Source organism: Acinonyx jubatus, chromosome B3, assembly GCF_027475565.1.
Source record: "Acinonyx jubatus isolate Ajub_Pintada_27869175 chromosome B3, VMU_Ajub_asm_v1.0, whole genome shotgun sequence".
In the NCBI taxonomy this organism is placed as follows: Eukaryota; Metazoa; Chordata; class Mammalia; order Carnivora; family Felidae; genus Acinonyx; species Acinonyx jubatus.
In genome coordinates, this window is record NC_069386.1 from 30,856,928 (window position 1) to 30,882,203 (window position 25,276).

At 38.5% G+C, this 25,276-nt stretch overlaps 1 protein-coding gene across 4 annotated transcripts in view; it reads left to right on the forward strand.

The window, feature by feature from the left end:
* The window catches only part of EDC3 (enhancer of mRNA decapping 3), a 57,533-nt gene that overhangs the window by 6,576 nt on the left and 25,681 nt on the right, over nucleotides 1-25,276 (forward strand). For all 4 annotated transcript variants that reach the window (XM_053223722.1, XM_027067774.2, XM_027067775.2 and 1 more), the window contains 2 exons: nucleotides 11,117-11,298; nucleotides 14,513-14,832. In XM_053223722.1, the coding sequence (XP_053079697.1) occupies nucleotides 11,135-11,298; nucleotides 14,513-14,832 (484 nt within the window). In that variant the 5' untranslated portion in view covers nucleotides 11,117-11,134. The remainder of the gene's footprint in view (nucleotides 1-11,116; nucleotides 11,299-14,512; nucleotides 14,833-25,276) is intronic.

The window sequence follows — 25,276 nt, forward strand, 5'->3', positions numbered from 1 at the left end:
TGTTAATTTTAGCCACTCTGACTGGTGTGAGGTGGAATCAGACTGATTTTGATTTGTATTTCCCTGATAATGAGTGATGTTGAGCATCTTTTCATGTGTCTGTTGGCCATCAGGATGTCTTTGGAAAAGTGTCTATTCATGTGTCTATTCATGTCTTCTCATTTCTTCATTGGGTTATTTGTTTTTTGGATGTTGAGTTTAAGTTCTTTATAGATTTTGGCTACTAACCTTTTGTCCGATATGTCATTTGCAAATAACTTCTCCCATTCCATTGGTTGCCTTTTAGTTTTGTTGATTGTTTCCATTGCAGTACAGAAGCTTTTTATCTTGATGAGGTTCCAATAGTTCATTTTTGCTTTTATTTCCCTTGCCTTTGGAGATGCGTCGAGCAAGATATTGCTGCACCTGAGGTCAGAGATTGTTGCCTTTTTTTTCCTTTAGGGTTTTGATGGTTTCCTGTCTCACATTTAGGACTTTCATTCCTTTTGAGTTTATTTTTGTGTATGGTGTAAGAAAGTGGTCCAGTTTCATTCTTCTGCATGTTGCTGTCCAGTTCTCCTAGCATCATTTGCTAAAGAGATGTCTTTTTTCCATTGGATACTCTTTACTGCTTTGTCAAAGATTAGGTGGCTGTACATTTGTGGGTCCAATTCTGGGTTCTCATGCACATTGGTCTGTGTGTCTGTTTTTGTGCCAATACCATACTGTCTTGGTGATTACAGCTTTGCAGTAGAGGCTAAAGGCTGTGATTTCTCTCACTTTGGTTTTCTTTTTCAACATTACTTTGGCTACTTGGGGTCTTTTGTGGTTCCATACAAATTTTAGGATTGCTTGTTCTAGCTCTGAGAAGAATGCTGGTGCAATTTTAATTGGGATTGCATTGAATGTGTAGATTGCTTTGGGTAGTGTTGACATTCTAACAATATTTGTTCCTCCATTCCATGAGCATGGAATGTTTTTCCATTTCTTTGTGTCTTCAGTTGCGTTCATAAGCTTTCTATAGTTTTCAGCATACAGATCTCTTACCGTTTGGTTAGGTTTATTCTTAGGTATTTTATGGTTTTTGGTGTAAGTGTAAATGGGATTGATTCCTTGATATCTCTTTCTGTTGCTTCATTATTGGTGTATAGAAATGCAGCTGATTTTGTGCATTGATTTTATATCTTGTGACTTTGCTGAGTTCATCTATCAGCTCTAGCAGTTTTTCGGTGGAGTCTTTCAGGTTTTCCATATAGAGCATCATGTCATCTGTGAAGAGTGAAAGTTTGACTTCTTCTTTGCCAATTTGGAGGCCTTTTATTTCTTTTTGTTGTGATTGTTGAGGCCAGGACTTCCAACACTATGTTGAACAACAGGGCGAGAGTGGGCATCCCTGTCATGTTCCTGATCTTAGGGGGAAAGCTCTCAGTTTTTCTCCATTGAGGATGATTATTAGCTGTGGGCCTTCGTATATGGCTTTTGTGATGTTGAGGTATCCCTTCTATCCCTACTTTCTTGAGGGTTGTTATCAAGAAAGGATGCTGTATTTTGTCAGGTGGTTTTTCTGCATCTATTGACAGGATCATATGGTTCTTATCCTTTCTTCTATTAATGTGGTGTATCCTGTTGATTGATTATGAATATTGAACCAGCCCTGCAACCCAGGAATGAATCCCTCTTGATCATGGTGAATAGTTCTTTTAATGTACTGTTGAGTTTGATTTGCTAGTATCTTGTTGAGAACTTTTGCATCCAGCTTCATCAGGGATATTGGCCTGTAATCCTTTTTAGAGGGGTCTTTGGTTTTTGGAATCAAGGTAATGCTGGCTTCATAGAATGAGTTTGGAAGCTTTCCTTCCATTTCTTTTTCTTTCTTTCTTTCTTTTTTTTTTTTGGAATCTCTATTTTTAATTTTTTAGGAAGCTCCATACTGTTTTCCACAGTGGTTGTATCAGTTTGCATTCCCACCAACTGCACAGGGCTTCCTTTTTGTCCACATCTTTGCCAACATTTATTGTTTCTTGTCCGTTTGGTATTGCTTATTGTGACAGATATGAGGTGCTATCTCATTGTAGTTTTGATTTGTATTTGCCTGATGATTAGTGATATTGAGCATCTATTCATGTGTCTGTTGGCCATCTGTATGTCTTCTTTGGAAAAATGTCTATTTGGGTCCTCTGTCCATCTTTAATCAGATTATTGGGGTTATTTTTTTGTGTTGTGTAAGTTCTTTACAGTTTGGATATTAAACCCTTACTGGAGAGGGTACCTGGGTGGCTCAATCAGTTAAGTGTCTGACTCTTGATTTTAGCTCAGGTCATGAGCTCATGGTTTATGGGATCGAGCCCTGCATCAGGTTCTGCACTGTGTGGAGCCTGGTTGGGATTCTTTCCCTCTCCCTCTCTGTCTGCCTCTCCTCTGCTTGTGCACATACTCTCTCTCTGTCAAAATAAATAAATAAACATTAAAAAAATAAACCCTTATTGGATATATCATTTGCAAATATCTTCTCCCAGTGGTAGGTTGCCTTTTCCTTTTTTTGGTTTCCTTTGTTGTGCAAAAGCTTTTTAAAGACAACATCAGTGTCTTAAATATATATATATTGGGTAAAGAAGAAATAAAAGTCTTTCACATCTCATGAATTTCTGGTAGTTGAAAAAAATTCTTGTTACTACAGCTTTTCATTCTGCAGCTAATAATACAAGCATCAGAGTAGGATTATGACGGAGTATAAATGATGGGAGAGGACATTCATACTTCTGTGATACTAAAGTAGACAAAGGCTGGTCAGGACATGGGAAATAAGCCTAAAGTATGTGTATTTTGTGCCTTTTACCATCATCAGTGTTGTGGAAATTGGGTTGCATCGGAAATTCACCTGATTTCTTAAATGCTTATATTGATAATTGTTGTAACTCAGTGATGGGTATGTGGGGTTCATTATGCTGTTCTGTCTACATTTGTGTATGTTTGAAATTTTTTATAAAATGTAAAAAAAAAAAATCTAACAGTTGATCCTGCTAACACATTATTTTCTGTTCTGTCAGCATAGTTTTCTGATACTTACTTAGATCACTGGAAAATTCCCTGAGTTTTTCTTTAGGTTTTGTGTTTCTGATGGGACATATTCTTTTTACCACACGAGTGTTTTTTATTTTTCCTTTTTTAGGCTTTTATTTATTTTATTTATATATTTTATGTAGGTGTATTTCTGAAATTAATACTTGAAAACAGCTTGAAATGCTCTTTCTTTTCTGTTTTTTCATGGAGAATGCCAAGCAGTATTTCATTTTGTACTTAGTATTGTATGTTATGTTTATACTCATCTGCTGTTTCCTGACTTTCTTCTGTATGTAGGGCAATGCTGGATTTCATATCTTTGTAGGATTTTGCACCGAGTATGCTTAACAGGTATTCTGATTTTAGAACTATTTCCAAGAAGGGCCAAGGCATCTAAATATAAATATTTATATACTCTAGATTTTGAGTGATTAACTTCTGTCAGATTTATGACATGTAAATTCATTCATTGATTAGATAAATATTTGAGTTTCTTTTTAATTCTGGACACTCTTACTGGCTGAACAAGGCAGAAAAGGTCTCTTGCCCTCATGAAGCTTACATTTTAGTGGGGTGATACAACATAAACTAATAAGGTAATTCGTGTTGTGATTAATTTTGAGACCATAACAGAAGATGAGGTGTTGAAGAGTGATGGTGAGTAGTGACATTAGATTGGGGGTAGCCAGGGAAGGCCTCTTTGGGGTGGTGACATTTTAACAGATACCAGAAAGACAAGGTAGAATTAGCTATTCATAGTTTGGTTGTAGCGTAAGTTTTTTGTTCCTTTTTTTTGCTGAGTAGTGTTTTGTTGTTAATACCATAATTTATCTCTTGTCCTTGTTTCTAGTTTTTGCTATTATGAATAAAGCTACTGTGTACATTTGTGTACAAGTTCCTTTTTGAGCATGTTTTCATTTTTCCTGGGTAAATGCTGGGAATGAAATTTGGGGTCATAGGTATGTGTTTAATATTGTAAGAAATCATTAAACTCTTTCCCAAAGTCGTAGTATCATTTTACACTATCAGCAGTGTAAGGGGGTTCCAGTTGCTCCATATCATCACACGCATTTGGTGTCACCTACCGTCCTTTAAATTTTAAGCCAAGATACCAAAATGGTATCTTATGGTGGTTTTTTTTCCAACATACTGATTTTTTATTGTTGTAAAATACATGTGTATAAAAGTTACTATTTTAAGTGTATAGTTCAGTGGCATTGAGTACAGTCACATTGTTGTGTAACCATTACCACCATCCATAACTTTTTCAGACTCCCAAACTGAAATTCTGTGCCCATTAAACAATAACTTACCATTCCCTGTTCCCCCCCTGCTGGCAGCCACCTTCTACTTTCTGTCTCTGTGGTAGAATAATCTCTTGTGTTGGGTAGTCTCTTGACTGCTGTAGGAGACTCCTGTCTGGCTTATTTTACTTAGCATAATGTCTTCAAGGTTCATCTGTGTTGTAGCATATATCAGAACTTCTTTTTAAGACTGAATGATATTCCACTCTAGGTATATACCACATTTTGTTTATCCGTTCACCCAGCATGGATGTTTGAGTTGTCTCGTTGTGTTTTAATTTGCATTTCCCCAGTAATTAATGATGTTCAGCAGCTCTTCATATGTTTATTGGTCATTCAGATAACTTCTTTTGCCCATATTTAAAAAATGTGTTTTTCCTTTTTTATTGCTGATTTGTAAATATTCCTTATGTATTCTGGATACAAGTCCTTTATCAGATATATTGATTGTGAATGTTTTCTTCTTGACTGGCTTTACCTTTTTTTTCCCCCTCTTGTTTTGGGGCGATAGTAGAAGAAAGAACCATTGTTTTGCTTCTTGAAATGCTTGGCTTGGCCAAGTCTGGGAGGTAGCCTCCATAGAAGTGATTTTGGGATGTGGCTAGACTATGTGGAATATCTTCTTAAATATTTTATTTTGTTACCATTATTTTAAATGTATGACTAACCCCATTCAGAGAATGATTTGGTTTGAAAAGAAGTTGAAAAAATATGACGTGGAAAAAAATAGTTTTCTGTTCTGGGACATTGTAATCAAAGCTAGATGACTTTACCTTTTTACTGATTGGGGCGTTATCCTAAGAAAATAATTTAGGACAAGCACTATATGAAATTGATCATTGCTGCATTAATTATAATTGTGAAAGATGGAATTCTCTAAATGTTCAATAAGAAAACTAAGTGGGGTGCTTGGGTGGCTCAGTTGGTTAAGCATCTGACTCTTGATTTCCGCTCAGGTTATGACTCAGGGTTCTTGAGTTTGAGCCCCATGTTGGGCTCTGCGCTGTCAGTACAGACCCTGCTTGGGATTCTCTCTTCCTCTTTCTCTGCCACTGCCCTGCTCATTCTCTCTCTCTCTCTCTCAAATAAATAAGCATTTTTAAAACTCTTTTAAAACATAAAATGGGTTAGTAAAGTAGCTACCCCGTAGAATTGTCATGAGGATTGAAGGGAAGAATGCCCCTGAAGTTTTGGCTGAGTCATACTAAATGTGCAGTAAATGCTGGCTGCTGCTGCTGCTGTTGCACAACATGATGGTATGTGTTTAAAGGCTGTGGGATTATGTGTGTTCCACTCACCTTTTATTTTCTTAGCAGTAGTTTTTTTCTCCTTCCTTTCTGTTACCTATCATATTAAATCATCATTAGATTCAGACCACCTATATGAAAGGTCAACTTCTTTCCATCTCCGTTGATCTGTTACAGTTTACCATCAGCTCTCAGATGCTCTGCTCTAGTTGCCTCCCAGCTTGGACAAAACACAAATAAGTACTAATCATAAAAGAAAAAAAAAATCTGATGAATTAGATTTCATCAAAATGTAAAAGTTCTAATTATCAAAAGTCACCATAAAGAATATAAATTGGAAGAGATGCAAAATATACTTTTGATAATTAGAACTTTTACATTTTGATGAAATCTAATTCATCAGATTTTTTTTTTCTTTTATGATTAGTACTTATTTGTGTTTTGTCTAAGCTTTTTCTCACCCAAGGTCACTAAGATACTGTTTTCTTAGTAGCTTTAATAGTTCTAGCTTTTATGTTTAGATAGTTTGTTTCAAATTGATTTTTTGTATCTGGTATGGGATAGGAATACAAGGTTATTTTTCCTCCTGTGTATCTAGTTCTAGCACCATTTTTTGAAAAATACTTGAATTTCTTTCTTGATTTATCTTGGTACCTTGCTTGGAAGTCAGTGTGGGTCTGTTTCTGGGCTCTGTTCTGTTCCATTGATTTCTTTGTCTAGCCTTGCACCAACACCACAGATTTTCTATAGCTTTATAGTAAATTTTAAAATGAGGTGGTATAAAACATGTAGCCTTGTTTTTTATTTTCATGATTATTTTGGCTGTTCTAAGTATTTTGCATTGCCATATGCCTTTTAGAATCAGTTTTTCAGTTTCTTCAAAAAGACCAGTTGGGATTTTTATTGATATTTGTATTTGACTGGGGAGAATTGACGTTGAGCTCTTTGACTCATGAAGGTGGTACATCTCTCCCATTTATTTAGATCCTCTTTTAATTTTCCTCAGTGGTCTTTTATATTTTTCATTGTAGAAGTTCTGCATGTTTTTCATTAGATTTATCCTAAGTAATGGTTTTTTTATCCTAAGTAAAGTTTATGGTTTTTAATAGTACTACAAATAGTATTTTAAAATTTTATTTTCAGTTTGTTGCTAAAATAAACTGAGAGTACAGTTTATTTTAAATTGAGCATGTATCCTGTGACCTTGCTAAATTAATTTATTAGTTCTAGTAGGATTTTTTTAGTTGGTACATTTCTTAGGGTTTTCTACATACACAGTCAATCATATGGTTTACAAGTAAAGACATTTTTAGTTCTTCCTTTCCATTATTTGCGCTTCTTATTTCTTGTTGCAGTGTAGAACCTACAGTATGGTATTGATTAGAAGTAGAAATGATGTAAGTGGATATCCTTGCCTTGTCCCAGTCTTTGGGGGTAAAGGATTCATTATTTCATATGGTGTTCACTATAATTGTTTTGCAGATGCCCTCACTCCCCCCTTTTTGATTTCATGAATGGATATTGAATTTTGTCTGATTATCTTTCTGTATTTATTTATTTTTTAAAGATTTTATTTTTAAGTAATTTCTATACCCAATGTGGGGCTTAAACTTAACCCCAAGATCGAGAGTCACATGCTCCGCCAACTGAGCCAGCCAGGCACCCCTGTCTTTCTGCATTTATTGATATCATATGTGATTTCCTTGTTTATTTTGTTAATGTGGTAGAAGACATTGATGTTTTAAAATTTTTTTATTTTTTAGTTTTGTAATGTTTATTTTGAGAGCTAGTGTGTGTGCTAGTGCAGGGGAGGGGCAGAGAGAGGGAGGGAGAGAGAATCCCAAGCAGGCTCTGGGCTGACAGAGCCCCCCCCCCCCTTTTGTGGGGCTCAGTCTCACCAAGTGTGAGATCATGACCTAAGCTGAAATCAAAAGTCAGATGCTTAACTGACTGAGCCCAGGGGACCCTGATTTTTTTTAATTAAACCTTTTATTTGAGATAATTGTAGATTCTTATGCACTTGTAAGGAACAATACAGAAACATTCCATATACCCTTCCCGGTTTTCCTCATTGGTAATAACATTTTCAAAAACTGTAGTACAGTATCACTACTAAGATATTGATATTGACATTGATGTGGTCAAGATACAGAATATTTCCATTATTACAAGGATCCCTTTTATAGACCTTTTGTTGCCCTTTCATAGCCACCCTTATTTCCTTCCTGCCTCAGCCCCTCCCTAAACCCTGGGAACAACTCATCTCCATTTCTGTAGTTTGTCATTTCAGAAATGTTAACACAAATTGAATCAGATGGAATGTAACTTGATGGGGTTGGCTTTTTTTTTTTTTTTACTTTTTCTCTATGGTACCGCAGTTTGTTCAGCCATTCACCCATTGAAGGTCATCTTGGTTTCTAGTTTGGGCCTATTTGTGTGAACTTAAGTGTTGCTTTCTCTGGGATAAATGACCAGTTGTGCAGTTGCTGAGTCAAGTAATAGTTGCATGTTTTTAATATTTAAAAAAAAAATTTTTTTTTCAACGTTTATTTATTTTTGGGACAGAGAGAGACAGAGCATGAATGGGGGAGGGGCAGAGAGAGAGGGAGACACAGAATCGGAAACAGGCTCCAAGCTCCGAGCCATTAGCCCAGAGCCTGACGCGGGGCTCGAACTCACGGACCGCGAGATCGTGACCTGGCTGAAGTCGGACGCTTAACCGACTGCGCCACCCAGGCGTCCCTTAATATTTTTTATAGATTGCCAAATTGTTTTCCACAATGGCCATACCATTTAATAATCCCGCCAGCAGTGTGTGAGGAATCCAGTTTTTCCACATCCTTTCCAGGATTTGGTGTTGTCACTAGTTTTTATTTTAGCCATTCTGGCTGATGTGTAGTGATCTTTCATGGTAATTTTAAACTGTATTTCCCTAATGGTTAATGATGTTGAACTGTTGAACATCTTTTCATGTGCTTGTTTGCTGTCTGTATATCTTCTGTTTTGAAATGTCTTTCTGTGTCTTTTGCCCATTTTTTAATAGATTTTTTTTCTACTGGGTTTTCAGAGTTCTTTATATATTCTATATACTAGTCCCTTGTCTCTTTCCGATATGTGGTTGGAAAAATATTTTCCCCATTCTGTAACTTGTCTTTTTTATCCTCCTAACAAGGTCTTTTATAGAACAAAAGTTTTTAGTTTTGAAGAACTCCAGTGTATCTGTTTCTCTTTTTATAGATTGTGCTTTTGGGGTCTAAGAACTCTTTGCCTCACCAGATCCTGAAGGTTTCTCTTATATTGTCCCTAAAAGTTTTATAGTTTGACATTTTACATTTAAGTCTATAATTATTTAAAATTTTTTTTTTAATGTTTATTTATTTTTGAGAGAGAGAGAACAAGTAGGGGAGGGGCAGAGAGAGAGGGAGACACAGAACCCGAAGTAGGCTCCAGGCTCTGAGCTGTCAGCACAGAGCCCGACACAGGGCTTAAACCCACAAACCATGAGATCATGACCTGAGCCGAAGTCGATGCCCAGCCGACTAAGCCACCCATGTGCCCCAAGTCTGTAATCATTTTTAATAAATGTGTACATTATGAGACTTAGGTCAGGGTTTGGTTTTTTACTGATGGATATCCATTTGCCCCATCACCATTTGTAAAAACTATGTTACTTTGGTTGAATTACTTTTGCATTTTGTCAGAATCATTTTGGGGCATTTTTGTGTGTATCTATTTCTGGGTTTTCTATTCCATTCCATTGATTTATATATCTTTCCTCCCACCAATACCACATAGTTTTGATTACCATACCCATATAATAAGCCTTGAAATTGGGTAGACTGATGCCTCCCATTTTCCTGTCAAAGTTGATTTATTTATAAAAAGGTTATAGTTTGTGTGATTTGATGTCTAGGTAAATATTATCTTTACTGTTTTTTCTTTAAAGCAATTATAATATTTTTATATAAATTAAATTATATTGCTTATTCATTAATATAACAAAAAAAAGTAATTCAAGTATAGTTAACCTACAGCATTATATTAGTTTCAGGTGTACAGTATAGTGACTCATCAATTCTATATATTACTCAGTGCACATCAAGATGAGTTGTACTCTTAATCCCTTCACGTATTTCACCCATCCCCTCACCCACCTCCCCTCTGGTGACCATCTGTTTGTTCTCTATAGTTAAGAGTCATTTTATTTTATTTTATTTTATTCTATTTATTTTATTTTATTTTATTTATTTATTTTATTTTATTTTTTGCATATATATATATATATATATATATCCCCTCAGCATTTTTTTTTTTTTAACTTACATCCAAGTTAGTTAGCATATAGTGCAACAATGATTTCAGGAGTAGATTCCAGTGATTCACCCCTGTGTATAACACCCAGTGCTTGTCCCAGCAAGTGTCTTCCTTAATGTCCCTTACCCATTTAGCCCTTCCCCCCTCCCACATCCCTCCAGCAACCCTCTGTTTGTTTTCTATATTTAAGACTCTTATGTTTTGTCCCCTTTCCTGTTTTTATATTTTATTTGCTTCCCTTCCCTTATGTTCATCTGTTTTGTTTCTTGAATTCCTCATATGAGTGAAGTCATATATATGTCTTTCTCTGACCAATTTCAGGTAGCATAATACCCTCTAGTTCCGTCCACATAGTTGCAAATGGCAAGATTTAATTCTTTTTGGTTGCTGAGTAATACTCCATTGTGTGTGTGTGTGTGTGTGTGTGTGTGTGTGTGTGTGTGTGTGACATCTTTATCCATTCATCTGTAGGGTCTGTTATTTGACTTGTCTCTTTTTCCCTTTTTGCTTGTTTTATTTCTTAAATTCCACATGTGATCGAAATAAGATATTTGTGTTTCTCTGGCCTGTTTTGCTTAGCATTATATGTTTTAGCTCTATCCATGCTGTTGCAAATGGCAAGGTTTCATTCTTTCTTTATGGCTGAGTAATATTCCATTGTGTGTGTGTATGTATGTATGTAAACATCGCATCTGTTCTTTGGGTAAATACGCAGTAGTGCAATTACTGGATCATAGGGTAGTTCTATTTTTAATTTTTTGAGGAACTTCCGTGTTGTTTTCCATAGTGACTGTACCAGTTTGCATTCCCACCAAAAAAGTTTTTTTTTATTTAATTTTTAAATGTTTATTTATTATTGAGAGAGAGAGAGAGAGAGCATGAGCATGGGAGGGGCAGAGAGAGGAAGAGACACAGAATCCGAAGCAGGCTCCAGGCTCCAAACTGTTAGCGCAGAGCCTGACGTGGGGCTTGAACTCACAAACCGCGAGATCACGATCCGAGCCGAAGTCGGTCGCTTAACTGACTGAACCACCCAGGCACACTCCCCCCGACAGAAAAGTTTTATTTTTTATGCTTTATTACTTCATTTAAGGATGTGACAGAATATGTATTATTAAGCAACACCTGGTTCAGAGCCTGACATAATATTTGCTGATTTTAATTAAAGATTTGTCTGTTTCTCAAGATTTGAATGGCTCATTCTCTCTACAGTGGTCTCACATCAGCAACATGGCTACGGATTGGCTGGGCAGTATTGTGTCCATCAACTGTGGTGATAGCTTGGGGGTCTATCAGGGAAGAGTGTCAGCAGTGGATCAGATCAGCCAGACCATTTCTCTCACCCGGCCTTTCCACAATGGAGTGAAGTGCCTCGTGCCAGAAGTCACCTTCAGGTGAGTGTCCTGACTGATTTCTTCAAATCTAGTCTCGTGGTCTGTGGAGCTTGAATCTAGGTCCGATTGCCGACGTTCTCTTGTATGGGGCTGCTTTTGAGGAGAGTCTTGTCGGGTGAGATTTTGCAGTCTTAACTCTTCTAGTCTAGCTGCTGTTTCAGCATAGAGTTTGTGTTGTGTCATGATTAACTTTTAGCCAATGAATCGGGGTTTGTCAAATATTTTTCTCATCTCTGTCAAGCACTCAATATTATTTAAGTGGGTCAAATTCAGAATAATCTTTCTATTTTCTTTCTCAGATTTTTATTATTTGTGTTTTCTTATATCTAAGGCCTTTATTGATCCTCCCCCCACTGCATAAATGTATCTCTCTTTTAGATTTGTATTGTAATTTATCTCCAGAAGCACACTGTCTCCAGTAGCTGAGGTCCTTAGTTACTGAAATGTATTTTTCTTTCTTCTTTTTTCTTTTTAATGTTTATTTACTTATTTTGAGAGCGAGAGTGTGAGCAAGCATGAGTAGGGGAGGGGCAGAGAGAGAAGGGAAGAGAGAATCCCAAGTAGGATCAAGCTGTTAATGCAGAGCCCAACACAGTGCTTGATCTCATGAATCACGAAATCATGACCTGAGCCAAAACTATGAGTCAGATGCTTAACTGACTGAGCCACCCAGGTGCCCCCCGGAATGTATTTTTCTTAGTGTTTGTCTATGGATTGCAAGTTCAGTTGTTGTCTTCACATCCCTCTTTTCACCAGTTTGTCATACAGTCTCCCTTTCTTAGGTTAGAGCAACAACAGAACGGTCAGATGAGAGCTTCCTTGACTCTCTAAAAAGTACCTTCACATAATCTTTAGGAGTATTCAATTCTTACTTCTAACCCCTTCTAAAATCTCAATAGAAGACATACCCTGTGTGTTCAGGGCTACCCTTGTCCTGTACGCCTCACATACTATCCTTTTCTGTCTCCTTTGACACCCTACTCCATGTCTTTTGTGTCTTCATTATCAACCTGTATACTGTCTTTCTCCTCTTTGCATTCCAACATTCCCAGCCTTCCCCCACAGTTCACACCCTCCAACACCCACGTCCACCCACAGCTTGCATGTGCCATTAGGTATTGCCCACCCTTTCCTTTCTCTTTATACCCACGGTTCTTTTCAGAGCAAAATAGTCTGTTTTCATTCCCTTTGTGGCCTCATTCTCTAGTTCTTCTTTTCCCCACCATTGTCTTTTTTTTTCTAATTTTACCGTCTTGCTAAACTAGCTCTCGCTAGTTCAATGTTACAAATGAACTAATTGCCAAATTCTGCAGCAGTGTCTTTATTCTAACCTTAACTCAGATGCCGCCTGTTGAAGTGTTGTCTTTTAGTTCCTCTGTCACTCCTTTGGGTTTTCTTTCCATGTATTCTTCCATTCCTTTACATCCCCGACACCGCGTTCCTTTTCTTCTACTTTTTTTTTAATGTTTGTTTATTTTTGAGACAGAGTATGTGAGTGGGGGAGGGGCAGAAAGAGAAGGAGACAGAGGATCCAAAGTGGGCTCTGTGCTGACAGCAGAGAGCCCTATGAGGAGCTTGAACTCACTGTGAGATCGTGACCTGAGCCTAAGTTGGATGCTTAACTGACTGAGCCACCCAGGCGCCCCTCTTCTACTCACTTTTTAAGATTGATTTACTCAAAGTTCTGTCTTTGATTCTTTTCTTTGTCTGTAATCTCTCTCGACCACTTCATGTGTACCTTCGTACACATTGAGACCCCAGATCTTTAATTTAGACCCATTATCTGAACTCCTGACACTTACTTTGTCTATTGGTCATCTCCAGGTGGATATCCCACAAAATATCTTTCTGTTTTTACACGTGGTGTAGGGCTGGACCCTGAGATCAAGAGTCGGATGCTCTTTCAACTGAGCCAGTCAGACACCCCTTGCACAGAATATCTTTTTTTTTTTTTAATGAATATGTGAAATTTGCTCACATATTCTTTTTTTTTTTTTAATTTATTTGAGAGAGAAAGCGTGAGTGGGGAAGGGGTAGAGAAAGAGGGAGAGAGAAAGAAAACTAAAGCAGGCTCTGCACTGCCAGCATGAAGCTTGACATGTGGCTCGAACCCATGAATTGTGAGATTGTGACCTGAACTGAAGTCAGACGCTTAACTGACTGAGCCACCCAGGTGCCCTGCTCCCACAAAATATCTTAAATTTAAGATTTTCAAAGCTGAACTCATCATGTTATCTGTAGGTTTCTTCTTTCAAAGGTCTACCCTTAATCGGTAACTAATTATACCTTTCCGAGTTAGAAGCTTAGGAATCATTGTAAATTCTTTCTCTTTGATCCTCATGCTTAGTCACCAAACCCTATGGAGTCCAAATGTCTCTTGGTTTCATCCTCCCCTCTCCATTTGTATTGTCACTTGCCCTGTTCGTTGCCTCTATTTCTTGCTTGATCTCCTCACTCAGTGTTCTTCCCGCTAGCTTTTCCACCTTCCCTACAGCCACTAGAAAAATGTAATATGAGTATGATCTGGCCCCCATTACCTCCACAGCTTTGCCTCCTGTCACTACTATCCATCTCCAGAACTTTTCCATCACCCCACAGTGAAACTTCATACCCTGTAAACACTAACTCTCCAATCTCCTTTTCCTCCAGCCCTGGTAACCAATTTTTTACCTTCTTTTTCTATGAATGGGACTATTCTAAATATCTCATATAAGTAGAATCATTTAATAATTGTCCTTTTGTGATGGCTTATTTTACTTATTAGCATACTGTCTTCAAAGTTCACCCATGGTATACCATGTGTCAGAATTTCCCTCCTTTTAAAGGCCTGGTGGGGTGCCTGGGTGGCTCAGTCAGTTAAGTGTCAACATCAGCTCAGGTCATGATCTCACGGTCTGTGAGTTCAAGCCCCTTTTCGGGCTCTGTGCTGACAACTCAGAGCCTGGAGCCTACTTCGGGTTCTGTGTCTCCCTCTCTCTCTGTCCCTCCTCAACTCACACTCTGCATTCCTCTCTCTCAAAAAATAAACATTAAAAAAAAATTTTAAAGGCCTAGTAAATATTTCACTGTAAGTCTGTACCACCATATTTTGTTTATCTGTTCATCGTACAGTGGACACTCGGGTTTCTACCCTTTGGCTCTTGGGAAGAATACTGCTATGAACATGAGTATGGCACTATTAGTTTTGAGACTTGGATTCTTTTGTGTATTTCAGGGCAGGTGACATTACAGAATTAAAAATTCTGGAGATACCAGGTCCTGGAGAAAATCAACATTTTGGAGACCTTCATCAGACAGAATTAGGCCCCTCTGGTGTTGGGTACCAAATGGGTATCAATCAGAATGGCACAGGCAAGCTGGTGAAGAAGCCAACCTCTTCCAGCAGTGCCCCTCAGAATATCCCTAAGAGGACAGATGTGAAGAGCCAAGATGTTGCCGTTTCCCCACAGCAGCAACAGTGCTCAAAGAGCTATGTGGACAGGCACACGGAATCCTTGAGTCAGTCCAAAAGTTTCCGTCGTCGGCACAACTCTTGTAAGTTGGATCAAGTTGATGTTTCTTCTTACCCTTGTGTTTCAGGGCTATAAGGTTTTATCCACTGCTGTTCTGTAAACAAATTCTTTGTTACCCTAGTGAAAGGGATGCTGGTAAAGCTTCTCAAAAATACAGCATGATTCTCTTATTGTAGGTCTACCCCTTCAGGAGATTAAGGGAGAGAAAATAAGCTGTTAGGGACTCATACCAGCTCCTTACCCTCTCCCCCACTTAACTTCCTTCAAGAAGAGTCAGTAACCTGCCTGGAGTTCACGTGGACGAAAGCGTGAACTTTATTGTCTTCAATCTGGTAACAGATGGTGGTGGTGATGTCTGAATTGAGTCTACACTTGACTGTTCCAGGAAATTCTTGGCTAACTTGTGATTTGGCTCCCATCCTCAGAGGAAAGAAAGGGATTGGCTTATACATGTCTGTGATCGTACGGTCTCTGACAGACTACAATTTTTTTTAAGTTTATTATTTTTTTTATTTTGAGAGAAAAAAGTGTGAGTGGAGGAGGGGCAGAGACAGAGGAAAGAGGGAGAATCCCAGGTGGGCTCCTCACTGTCAGTGTGGAGCCTGACGTGGGGCTCGAACCCATGAACTATGAGATCATGACTTGAGCAGAAATCAGATGCTCCACCGACTGAGCCACCCAGGCACCCCTTCCGACAGACTACAATTTTAAATTTGCTATATTCACTGTCCTTACTAACACATAAAGGAAAATATGCACTGGTGTGTTGATAGCCTAGTTGTGTTTGACACTAACAAATTGTTGAATGCCATGTACTCACTATGGAACCGTAATTAATTCACTAGAATCTGGTATGCTTTTTAACGCATTCACTAGAATAATGTTATAAAAATGAATTATAACAGATTCACCAGAATCTGTGTGGCATCTGTGTTAGGGGCCAACATTTTTACATTTGAAAATGCCCTGATTTCATGAATAAACTCTTGAAATTTTGGAACTTAAAAAAATGTATTTCAGGACTCATTCCTTCATTGCTTAAGTAACTGTCTGAATTGACAGTGAAAACCTGAGACTAAAATTGAATTGTTACTTCCACATCTTTTGAAAAACGAAAGAATGCTTGGATAGGAAATTTACTGTTTTCATTTAGACTTTAACCTTCTCTGCTTTGCTTTATTCTCACTTAAAGCCCTTTTTTCTTTACTGAAAACACTGACTTGTTTGTTTAAAGTTCATGTAGTCAAGCAGCTTATAATCTCATGTGCTTAGAGATAACCTTCATTAGCATTTTCCTAGTATTTTTTTCTCTGATTATTAACATCTTACTAAGGTAAATTTGTTACAGTTAATGAACCAATATTGATACATTATTATTAAGTAAAGTATTTTCTTTAGATTACCTTAGTTTTTACCTAATGTCCATGTTACAGACGCTCATCCAGCATACCACATTACATTTAATAGTCATGTCTCCTCTTACATCTTACAGTTTCTCAGAGTTTCATTGGTTTTGGTGACCTAGACTATTTTGATGAGTACTGGTCAGGTATTTTGTAGAATATTCTCAATTGGGATTTGATGTTTCTCTTGTGATTAGATTGGGGTTATGTGTTTAGGGTGGAAGACTACAGTGATAAAAGTTATTTTCATCACTTCATATCAAGGGTATGTACTGTGAACATGGTTTATGACTTGATGTTGACCTTGATCACCTGGCTGAGGGAAGTGTGTATGTCACATTTTTCTGTAGAGTTCTCCCCACTCCTCCTATATTGGAAGGAAGTCAGTGTGCAGCCCACACCTCTAAATAGAAAGTTATGCAGAGTATCTGTATACATTGTTTGGAATTCTTCACCAGAGATTTGTCTCTTCTCCCATGTTTATTCAGTTATTTATTTTTATCAGTATGGACTTATAAGTATTTATCTTACACTTTAGGTTATAATTCATCACTGCTTTATTTTAGTGCTTGGCATTGGCCACTGGGAGCTGTTTTGGTTAGCTCCTGTTTTCCTTGGACATTTCCCCCATTATTGTGGGTAGGTTTTTTTCCCCTAGTACTTCTTTACTTTCTGGCCCTACAAGATGCTCCAGGTTTATCTTCTAATCACTTTTTGTTATAAATGTTTATTTTAGAGAGAGAGTGCAAGCATGAAGGTGGGACAGGGGCAGAGGGGAGGGGGAGAGAGAGTCTTAAGCAGGCTCCACACGTAGTGCAGAGCCTGATGCAAGACTCGCTCCCACAGCCCTGTAATCATGACCTGAGCCAAAATTGAGAGTCGGACACTCAACCAATTGAGCCACCCAGGAGCCACATTTCCTTCTATATTTTTTGCCCTAGCCCTAGAATCAGCCATGTCTCCAAGGATCCTTGTTTATTTTATTGGAGAGTGGTATTATAAGCCATTACCTGGGTGCTAGCTATGCTCATTGCTGCTGGGTGTTGCCTTTAAAAAAAAAAAATTTTTTTTTAATGTTTATTTTTTGAGAGAGACAGAGTGTGAGCAGGGGAGGGGCAGAGAGAGGGAGACACAGAATCTGAAGCAGGCTCCAGGCTCCAAGCTGTCAGCACAGAGCCTGATGTGGGGCTTGAACAACTCACCGACTGCGAGATCATGACCTGGGCTGAAGCTGGCCGTCCAACAGACTGAGCCACCCAGGTGCCCCTCTTTTTGGCTGACAGAGCAGGGAAATAGATATATGTATACTTGACCAGTGTATATACATGTATACTATTTTTATATGTAATCTTCTGTACCATATGAAGCTAAGCATGAGTTCATACTGATGTCTCCAGCTTGAATCCATTACTACCTGCGTCACTCTAGCCACCTCTATTTTCTCATCTGTCACCTTTCACTCTAACAGTGAAAGACTGGTCTCCTACCATCTGTTGTCCATGGGCTTAAATCATTCAGTTCCAGTGCACAGGTATAGCACTATTGGAATTACTAACCTGTACCACACTCCCTTCATTGACTTGTTTTATGCATTTGTAACAGATTGTTTTGTCACATTCTGCCTCCCATTCTGGGATCCTCCCACCTCAATGAATTTTTAAAAATTTGCGTATTTTAAGGCTTATTCTTTGTGCTCTAAGGTTCTGAGTTTTAACCTGCAGTGCCTTGTATCCATCATTACAGTATTATACAGAATCCCTTGTTTCACCAATTTAGTCTTTCCACTTTTTCCTCCATGACCTCTCCCCTGCCTCAGCAAGTACTGATCTTTTCACCATTTTTGTAGGTTTCACCTTTTCCAGAATATGACATAATTAAAATCACACGGTAGGTAGCCTTTTGAGACAGGCTTCTTTCACTTAAAGTGCATTTAAGATTCATTCATTCATGTTGGGGTGTCTGGGTGGCTCAGTCAGTTGAGTGTCCGAATCATTTTTTTTTTTAATTTTATTTTTTATTTTTTAAAATTTACATCCAAATTAGTTAGCATATAGTGAAACAATGATTTCAGGAGTAGATTCCTTAATGCCGCTTACCCATTTAGCCCATTCCCCCTTCCACAACCCCTCCAGTAACCCTCAGTTTGTTCTCCATATTTATGAGTCTCTTCTGTTTTGTCCCCCTCCCTGTTTTTATATTATTTTTGTTTCCCTTCCCTTATGTTCAACTGTTTTGTCTCTTAAAGTCCTCATATGAGTGAAGGCATATGATTTTTGTCTTTCTCTGACTGATTTCACTTAGCATAATACCCTCCAGTTCCATCTACGTAGTTGCAAATGGCAAGATTTCATTCTTTTTGATTGCCGAGTAATACTCCATTGTATATATATATACCACATCTTCTTTATCCATTCATCCATCAGTGGACATTTGGGCTCTTTCCATACTTTGGCTATTGCTGATAGTGCTGCTATAAACATGGGGGTGCATGTGTCCCTTCAAAACAGCACACCTGTATCCCGTGGGTGAATGCCTAGTAGTGCAATTGCTAGGGTTGTAGGGTAGTTCTATTTTTAGTTTTTTGAGGCACCTCCATACTGTTTTCCAGAGTGGCTGCAACAGCTTGCATTCCCAGAGTGTCTGAATCTTGATAGAGTCGTGGGATTGAGCCCTGCCTGTGTTGGGCTCCACATTGAGCATGGAGCCTGCTTAAGATTCCCTCTGCCCCACTCTCCCACTCGCACTCTCTCTCCCTCAAACTAAAAAAAAAAAAAAAAAAATCATTCATGTCTTTGTGGCTCGATAGTTCATTTCCTTTTATTGCTGAATAATATTTCATTGTATGGATGTATCAAAGTTTGTCCATTTACCTATTGAAGGGCATCTTGGCTGATTCCAACTTTTGATGATTATGAACAAAACTTGCTAGAAACATTTGTGTGCAGGTTTTATGTGGACATAGTTTTCAGATCAGTTGGGTAAATACCTAGGAGTATGATTGCTGGATGTTATGGTAAGGCTATCGAATTTTTTTCCCCTTACCAACAATTATAGCAACTCTCTTGAAAGAGTGCAGTTAACGTCAAGCAAGTAATTTATTTGATCTTTAACAAGTCACTCTGGTAAAAAAGTTGGGTCACTCTCAAAAAGTATCCCCTGGTGGATGATGCTTCTGCTTTTGCTGTTTAGTCTGTTCCCTAGATTATTAAGTGCACATAAATAGGGTAAAGGGATCATGGCAAAAAAAAAAAATGTTATCCTCTTTCAGAGAACTTCTTCTGAATCCAGATTAGTTTGGAAAATGTGTGTGACCTGGGAATTTGATGATGAGATGTGGCTTGGAATTGGTTTGTGATAGGTAGAGTTGCATTTATTTGTTTTTATTATTTTTTTTGATGTTTATTTTTGAGAGGCAGAGCGCAAGCGGGGGAGGGGCAGAGAGAGAGGGAGACAACAGAAGCAGGCTCCAGGCTCTGAGCTGTCAGCACAGAGCCTGACGTGGGGCTCGAACTCATGAACCGTGAGATCATAACCTGAGCTGAAGTCAGATGCTTAACTGAGTTGCATTTATTTATTTGTTTAGTGAACGCTGTAAGATGAGTAGAAAGGTCTGCCAGAGGATTTTAAGGATTCCAAGAAAATAGATTGGTTTCTTCCCACTGCAGTTGTAATGTAGATTATCATTGTTTTTTTCATTGATAAAGAAATAGAGATTAAGTATTTTTCTCATTAGAGATATGTAAATAGAAATTTTCCTGGTATATGTTTATTGATGTTGAAACTAGTAGATTGATAAAGTATAGGAATATAATCTCCAGTTCTGTTTATTTAAAATTAATTTATTTAAAAAAAATTTTTTAACGTTTTTATTTTATTTTTGAGAGACAGAGACAGAGTGCTAGTTGTAGAGGGGCAGAGAAAGAGTGGGATACACAGAATCTGAAGCAGGCTCCAGGCTCTGAGCTGTCAGCACAGAGCTCGACACAGGGCTTGAACTGACGAACCGTGAGATCATGACCTGAGCTGAAGTCAGATGCTTAACTGACTGAGCCACCCAGGCACCCCTCTTCAGTTCTGGTTTTTAAGTATTCTGTTAAGGTTAGTGATGATTGTTGAGGGATTTGTTAGTTATAGTTACCTAATCCAACATTTGTGAGAGATTTAGCACAAGCAGATTTTATTTTATTTACTTTTTTTAAAGGTTTATTTATTTTGAGAAAGAGAATGTGTGCACATGCAAGTGGGGAAGGAGTGTGTGTGTGGGGGAATCCCAAGCAGGTTCTGTGCTGCCAGCAAAGAGCCTGACGTGCGGGTCCATCTCACGAACCAGGAGATCATGACTTGAGCCAAAATCGAGAGTCAGATGCTCAACCAACTGAGCCATCCAGGCGGTCCTAAGTTAATTAATTATATATTTTTTTACAGAGAGAGAGTGCAAGTGTGTATGTGGCAGGGAGAGAGAATCCCAGACAGGCTCCATATTTGTCAAGTAGATGAATGGAATATTAGTCCTCGGAAGCTGAGGGAAACCATTTGAGACTGGCTAAGGATACAGGTCTGTGTATGGTCTGTTCATTTTACCAATGATCCCACCATCCGAGGTCCTACTATAACTTCTTAACCTCCTTGGATGTGCCCTGGATGTGCCTTCTTGGTGCTGGAGCCCAAGAAGTTGAATTATTACCAAGGCCTAGAAGTTGGGGAGTTGAAAAGAAGGTTCCAGATGCTCTCAGTTATCTCTTCATGAAGCCCATTGAGTCTGACATTAAAACATTTGCCATTGACCTTCAGGTGCCCTTTAGCGTGCTAAGTGCAGGACAAAGTTCCCTTTTACAATGTGTGTGTGACAAAAACCAATAAATAAGTGGCACTGAGGGTTACACAACAATGGGTTTGTTGTAAGTTATCCTGGCCAAAGGGCTTTTGTGCCAAAGGCTGGCAGCAAAATGGCACAGGAAGGCAGCCAGCCTCTAGTCTTAACACATACTTGGCCTTTGTAATTGAAAGGTAAAGAAATCTATGAAACACTGTTTATCTTTTCCAAGGGAAGCGCTTTTCTCTCCTAGTGGCCAAAGTCCATTTTATTTTTTTATTCCCCCCCCCCAATATTTTATTATCTTAAATTCTAAACAAGGGCTTTGCTGTTTAGTTTTATATATATTATATTTCAAACAAACACGTTTTAATTATTTGCCAAAGGCCATTTTAAACATAGAGCCAGGCCCTTGGGCTGAGTAAGCCAAGTATTGAGACAGCTGATTCACTCAGGACTTCCCAATATTTGTATTAAAGTATGAGGAAAAGGAAGAATCAGAGACAACTGAGCATATTGGCTTGCTTTTCATTTACATTATAATCTCTTATCTTTTTCTTGCTGACCTATGATGTCAGTATTTCCTCTTGGAAACCTTTTTTGCTGTCTACTTTCCTAGCAGTGTTTGGAACATAGCTATCCTTGGTGTATATTTGTCAAATGAGTGAATGTAAGCTCTGTATTCAGAGTGTGAGAAAATACCTGATACCTTCTAAAGACACAACTCTGGTTTGGTTGCAAGTGATGTTTATAGAGTCTTAAGGCTGAGCCCAAAGTGGCTTCCTATTTTGCTGCTTTTGCCCTGTCTTCTCTCAAGCTGATAATTGCTTGTCTTCATCTGTCATTGTGATAGATTCAGGATAGTTCATTGTCCGTTCATACTGGGCATGACTGAACTCCTTTCCTCTGAAGCCCTTGCCTCATACCCCCTCTTTTATTATTGTTGACAGCTTCATCTTCCTGTCTTTTTCAGTCACACAAAGATTTGATAGCTGCCTTTCTTTCTCATAGTTCATCTCAAGTTGCCTTTTCTTTAGTGACTTCTTTAGACTCTTTTGTTGTTTGTATGGGGTGTTTTTTTGTTTTTTTAGATGGTTGTTTTTATGAATTCAGAGATTTGTGTATTTATGGTAGACAGGGCATAGAATTGGGTGACAGGTCTGAATGACAAATTTCTGCCCTCTGTTTGCTTACATTGTCCTTGAGTTAGAGTAAAAACACAGATAACTGCAGAACAAAGTAGGTAGTATGGGGCAAGTGCTAGATGAACGGTACCCACACTGCTGCAGGTGGTCAGATGGGGGTGATCTTTCAGTTGGAGTAATCAAGATGGTGTGTTTGGGCTGAGTCTGTAACAGTAAAAATGAGAAATAGCTTAAAAGTTCATCAGTAGGCATGGTATACATCAATAGGGTATAGTCTATAAAAAATCTTCAAAAAATGTTTTTTAATGTTTTATTATTTATTTTTGAGAGACAGAGACCGTGTGAGTGGGGAAGGGGCAGAGAGAGGGGGAGACAGAATCTGAAGCAGGCTTCAGGCTCTGAGCTGTCAGCCCAAACTCACAAACCATGAGATCATGACCTGAGCTGAAGTCGGACGCTTAACCGACTGAGCCACTCAGGAGCCCCTATAAAAAACTCTTATAAAAAGATATTTGGAGAAATCATTCATGAAACAGAAGCTCCTAAGCAAGATAGCAAGGTACAAAACTTTATAAGATGGATGCATTATTTTTTGACTAGAAGGGAACATGTCAAAACGTTAAGTGAATATCTGCAATTTTCGGGGCACCTGGGTGGCTTAGTCAATTAAGCATCCAACTTCAGCTCAGGTCATGATCTCATGGTTCATGAGTTTGAGCCCTGCATTGGGCCCCCATGCTGACATTGCAGAGGCTGCTTGGGATTCTCTCTCCCTCCCTCCCTCCCTCTCTCCCTCTCTCTCTGCCCCTCCCCTGAGTGTTCCCTCCCTCCCTCCCTCTCTCCCTCTCTCCCCCCACCCCAGAATAAACTTTAAAAAAGTTAAGTGAATATCTGCAATTTCCTGTATATTTTATGCACTATTAAGAACATATATTAACAAAAAGTTACTTCTAAAAAAGGAATACTTGTTTCCTGTTGCTTTTGAATTCCTTTTTTACCATTGTGCTGTACTGAATAGGTTTTTTGCTTTTGCCTTCTATGCTCATTTTCTAGACATGATCCTCTGCTAGTTCTTTTCACTTTGCCTAGGTCTGTCAGAGTTACATGGTTTCCTTATTCTTGTCTCCACAAATACCATGGAATTTGGAATCTGACCGATCAGAGTTCAAGTCCTAACTTAGACATATCGGTTTGGAACATCCTTAGTTTCCTCATTGGTAGAATGCTAAGGTTAATTGGGTTGTCTGAAGATAGCTGAGATAATGTGCATATCAAAGCCTAAGATGGTGCCAGCTGCATAGGTTCTGCAAGTTGACAAGCGTTTAGCAGCCTCCCTGGACTCCACCTTCTAGATGCCAGGAATATTTCCCAACCACCCCCACTTGTAACAACCAAAAATGCCTCCAGACATTGTCAAATGTCCCACTGGGGCATAATAGTGCCCCTGATTGAGAATCAAAAGTTCTTCAGGAATGAGGAAACCTTGTTATCAGAAACTGCTGTAAGATCTACTCTCCACCTTTCACCCCATTCTGTCTTCTTGACCAGTATTCTTCACGTGCCCATGCTTAAATCAGTTGTTGGCATGAGAACCACCATGATTGATTTAGAAATTTACCTGTTCCCTCCCCTGAGAGGAGGGTATGGTATCTATCTGAAGAAAAATGGGTATTGTTCTGAGGAAGAGATCTGGACATTAGATAGGCAACAACAGAATCTGCTTACAGGGCAAAAAACTCTAAAATTGCTTACCTGTGGCAAGGGCCTATTGAAAGTGTCATGGTGGAAGATACAGGCAGTTTGTTGGGTCTGCAGAAGTGATTGGGAATGGTAGTAAAGGGGGGTGAGAGTAACTTCAGGTGAGGACTGGGGCTATATTGCTATTGTTCACCGTTGACTCTCCAGCACTTAACACAGATCCTAGTGGATAGCAGATGCTTAATGAATATTTTAAAAATGAATATAGAAAAATACTGATCAAAATTCTGTCCTGGTGAAATGTGAAATGTGTTTTGGGTTCAGTGAACAGTGGTATGATTATAGGTACAGTTGGCTGACATGAAGAGACTCCTGGAGACCACCCCGATTCCTTTCTTTCAGATAAACTATATTCAGCTTCAGGGAAATTGTGCTTTGGCCTAAATAGTGCCTTAAAATAAGCATGAAGTATTTGACTCCTAATATTGATGTTATTAGTTCATTAGGTTTCTTTTACTTCCTTTTGTAAAAGTAAACATTTCTGTGACACAACCCCTGATGGGCTCACCAATTGATTGGCTTTTTTTCTACGATACATACATGCTATATACATGAGATATGAGAAACAGAGGAACAAATTAAAAAGGACTAGATAAACACGAAGTAAACTTTCACAGTAATACTGGTTTAAATTTGGTTTACTGGTTCAAAATGTTTTGCTTATTGAAAAATTAATATTTGGTTTTTCAACAGAGTGAATAACTATGAGTCATGGACTCTTTTGGAGGTGGTGGGGAGGTGGAGATATTTATTACCTTGATTGTGGTCGTGGTATTACAAGTGTTTTGCATATGTCCAAACTCATCAAATTGTATACATTAAGTATGTACAGGTTTTTGTGTACTGATAAAATCTCAGTAAAGCTGTAAAAACAAAAATCAGTGTTGTACCTCTGAGGAGATGAAGCCCAGGTGCATCTTCTCTTGGCTCCCAGGACTGAATCCAGGGCAGCAATAGGACCTTGGCTGACTTTGTTTCTTTAGTATTTTACCTTACTAATTTTGTGGTTTTGCTTTGTCTATAGCTAAGGTGTTCCCCATTGGTAGCAGCAGTGATTAGGGGTTTGGCTTTATGGTTTGATCACTTGATCTGTTTAAGGGGATTAATGTTTCTAGATACCTGCTTTCTGTTGGGTGAGAGACAACAGCAAATCTGGTTAGTCTGTTCTATTTGTCTACTTTGAGCTCAAGTCAATTAAGATTTTCATCCCCACTGGGAGAAGATGGGCCCTTTAACATCTATACTGGTCTGTGTTTAATCTTGGCCCATGTCTGAGATTTTAGGGTTGGAGCTGTAAGCACTATTTCTGTGTATATCTGTGTGTCTGTAATTCAGAAAGTTCTTTAC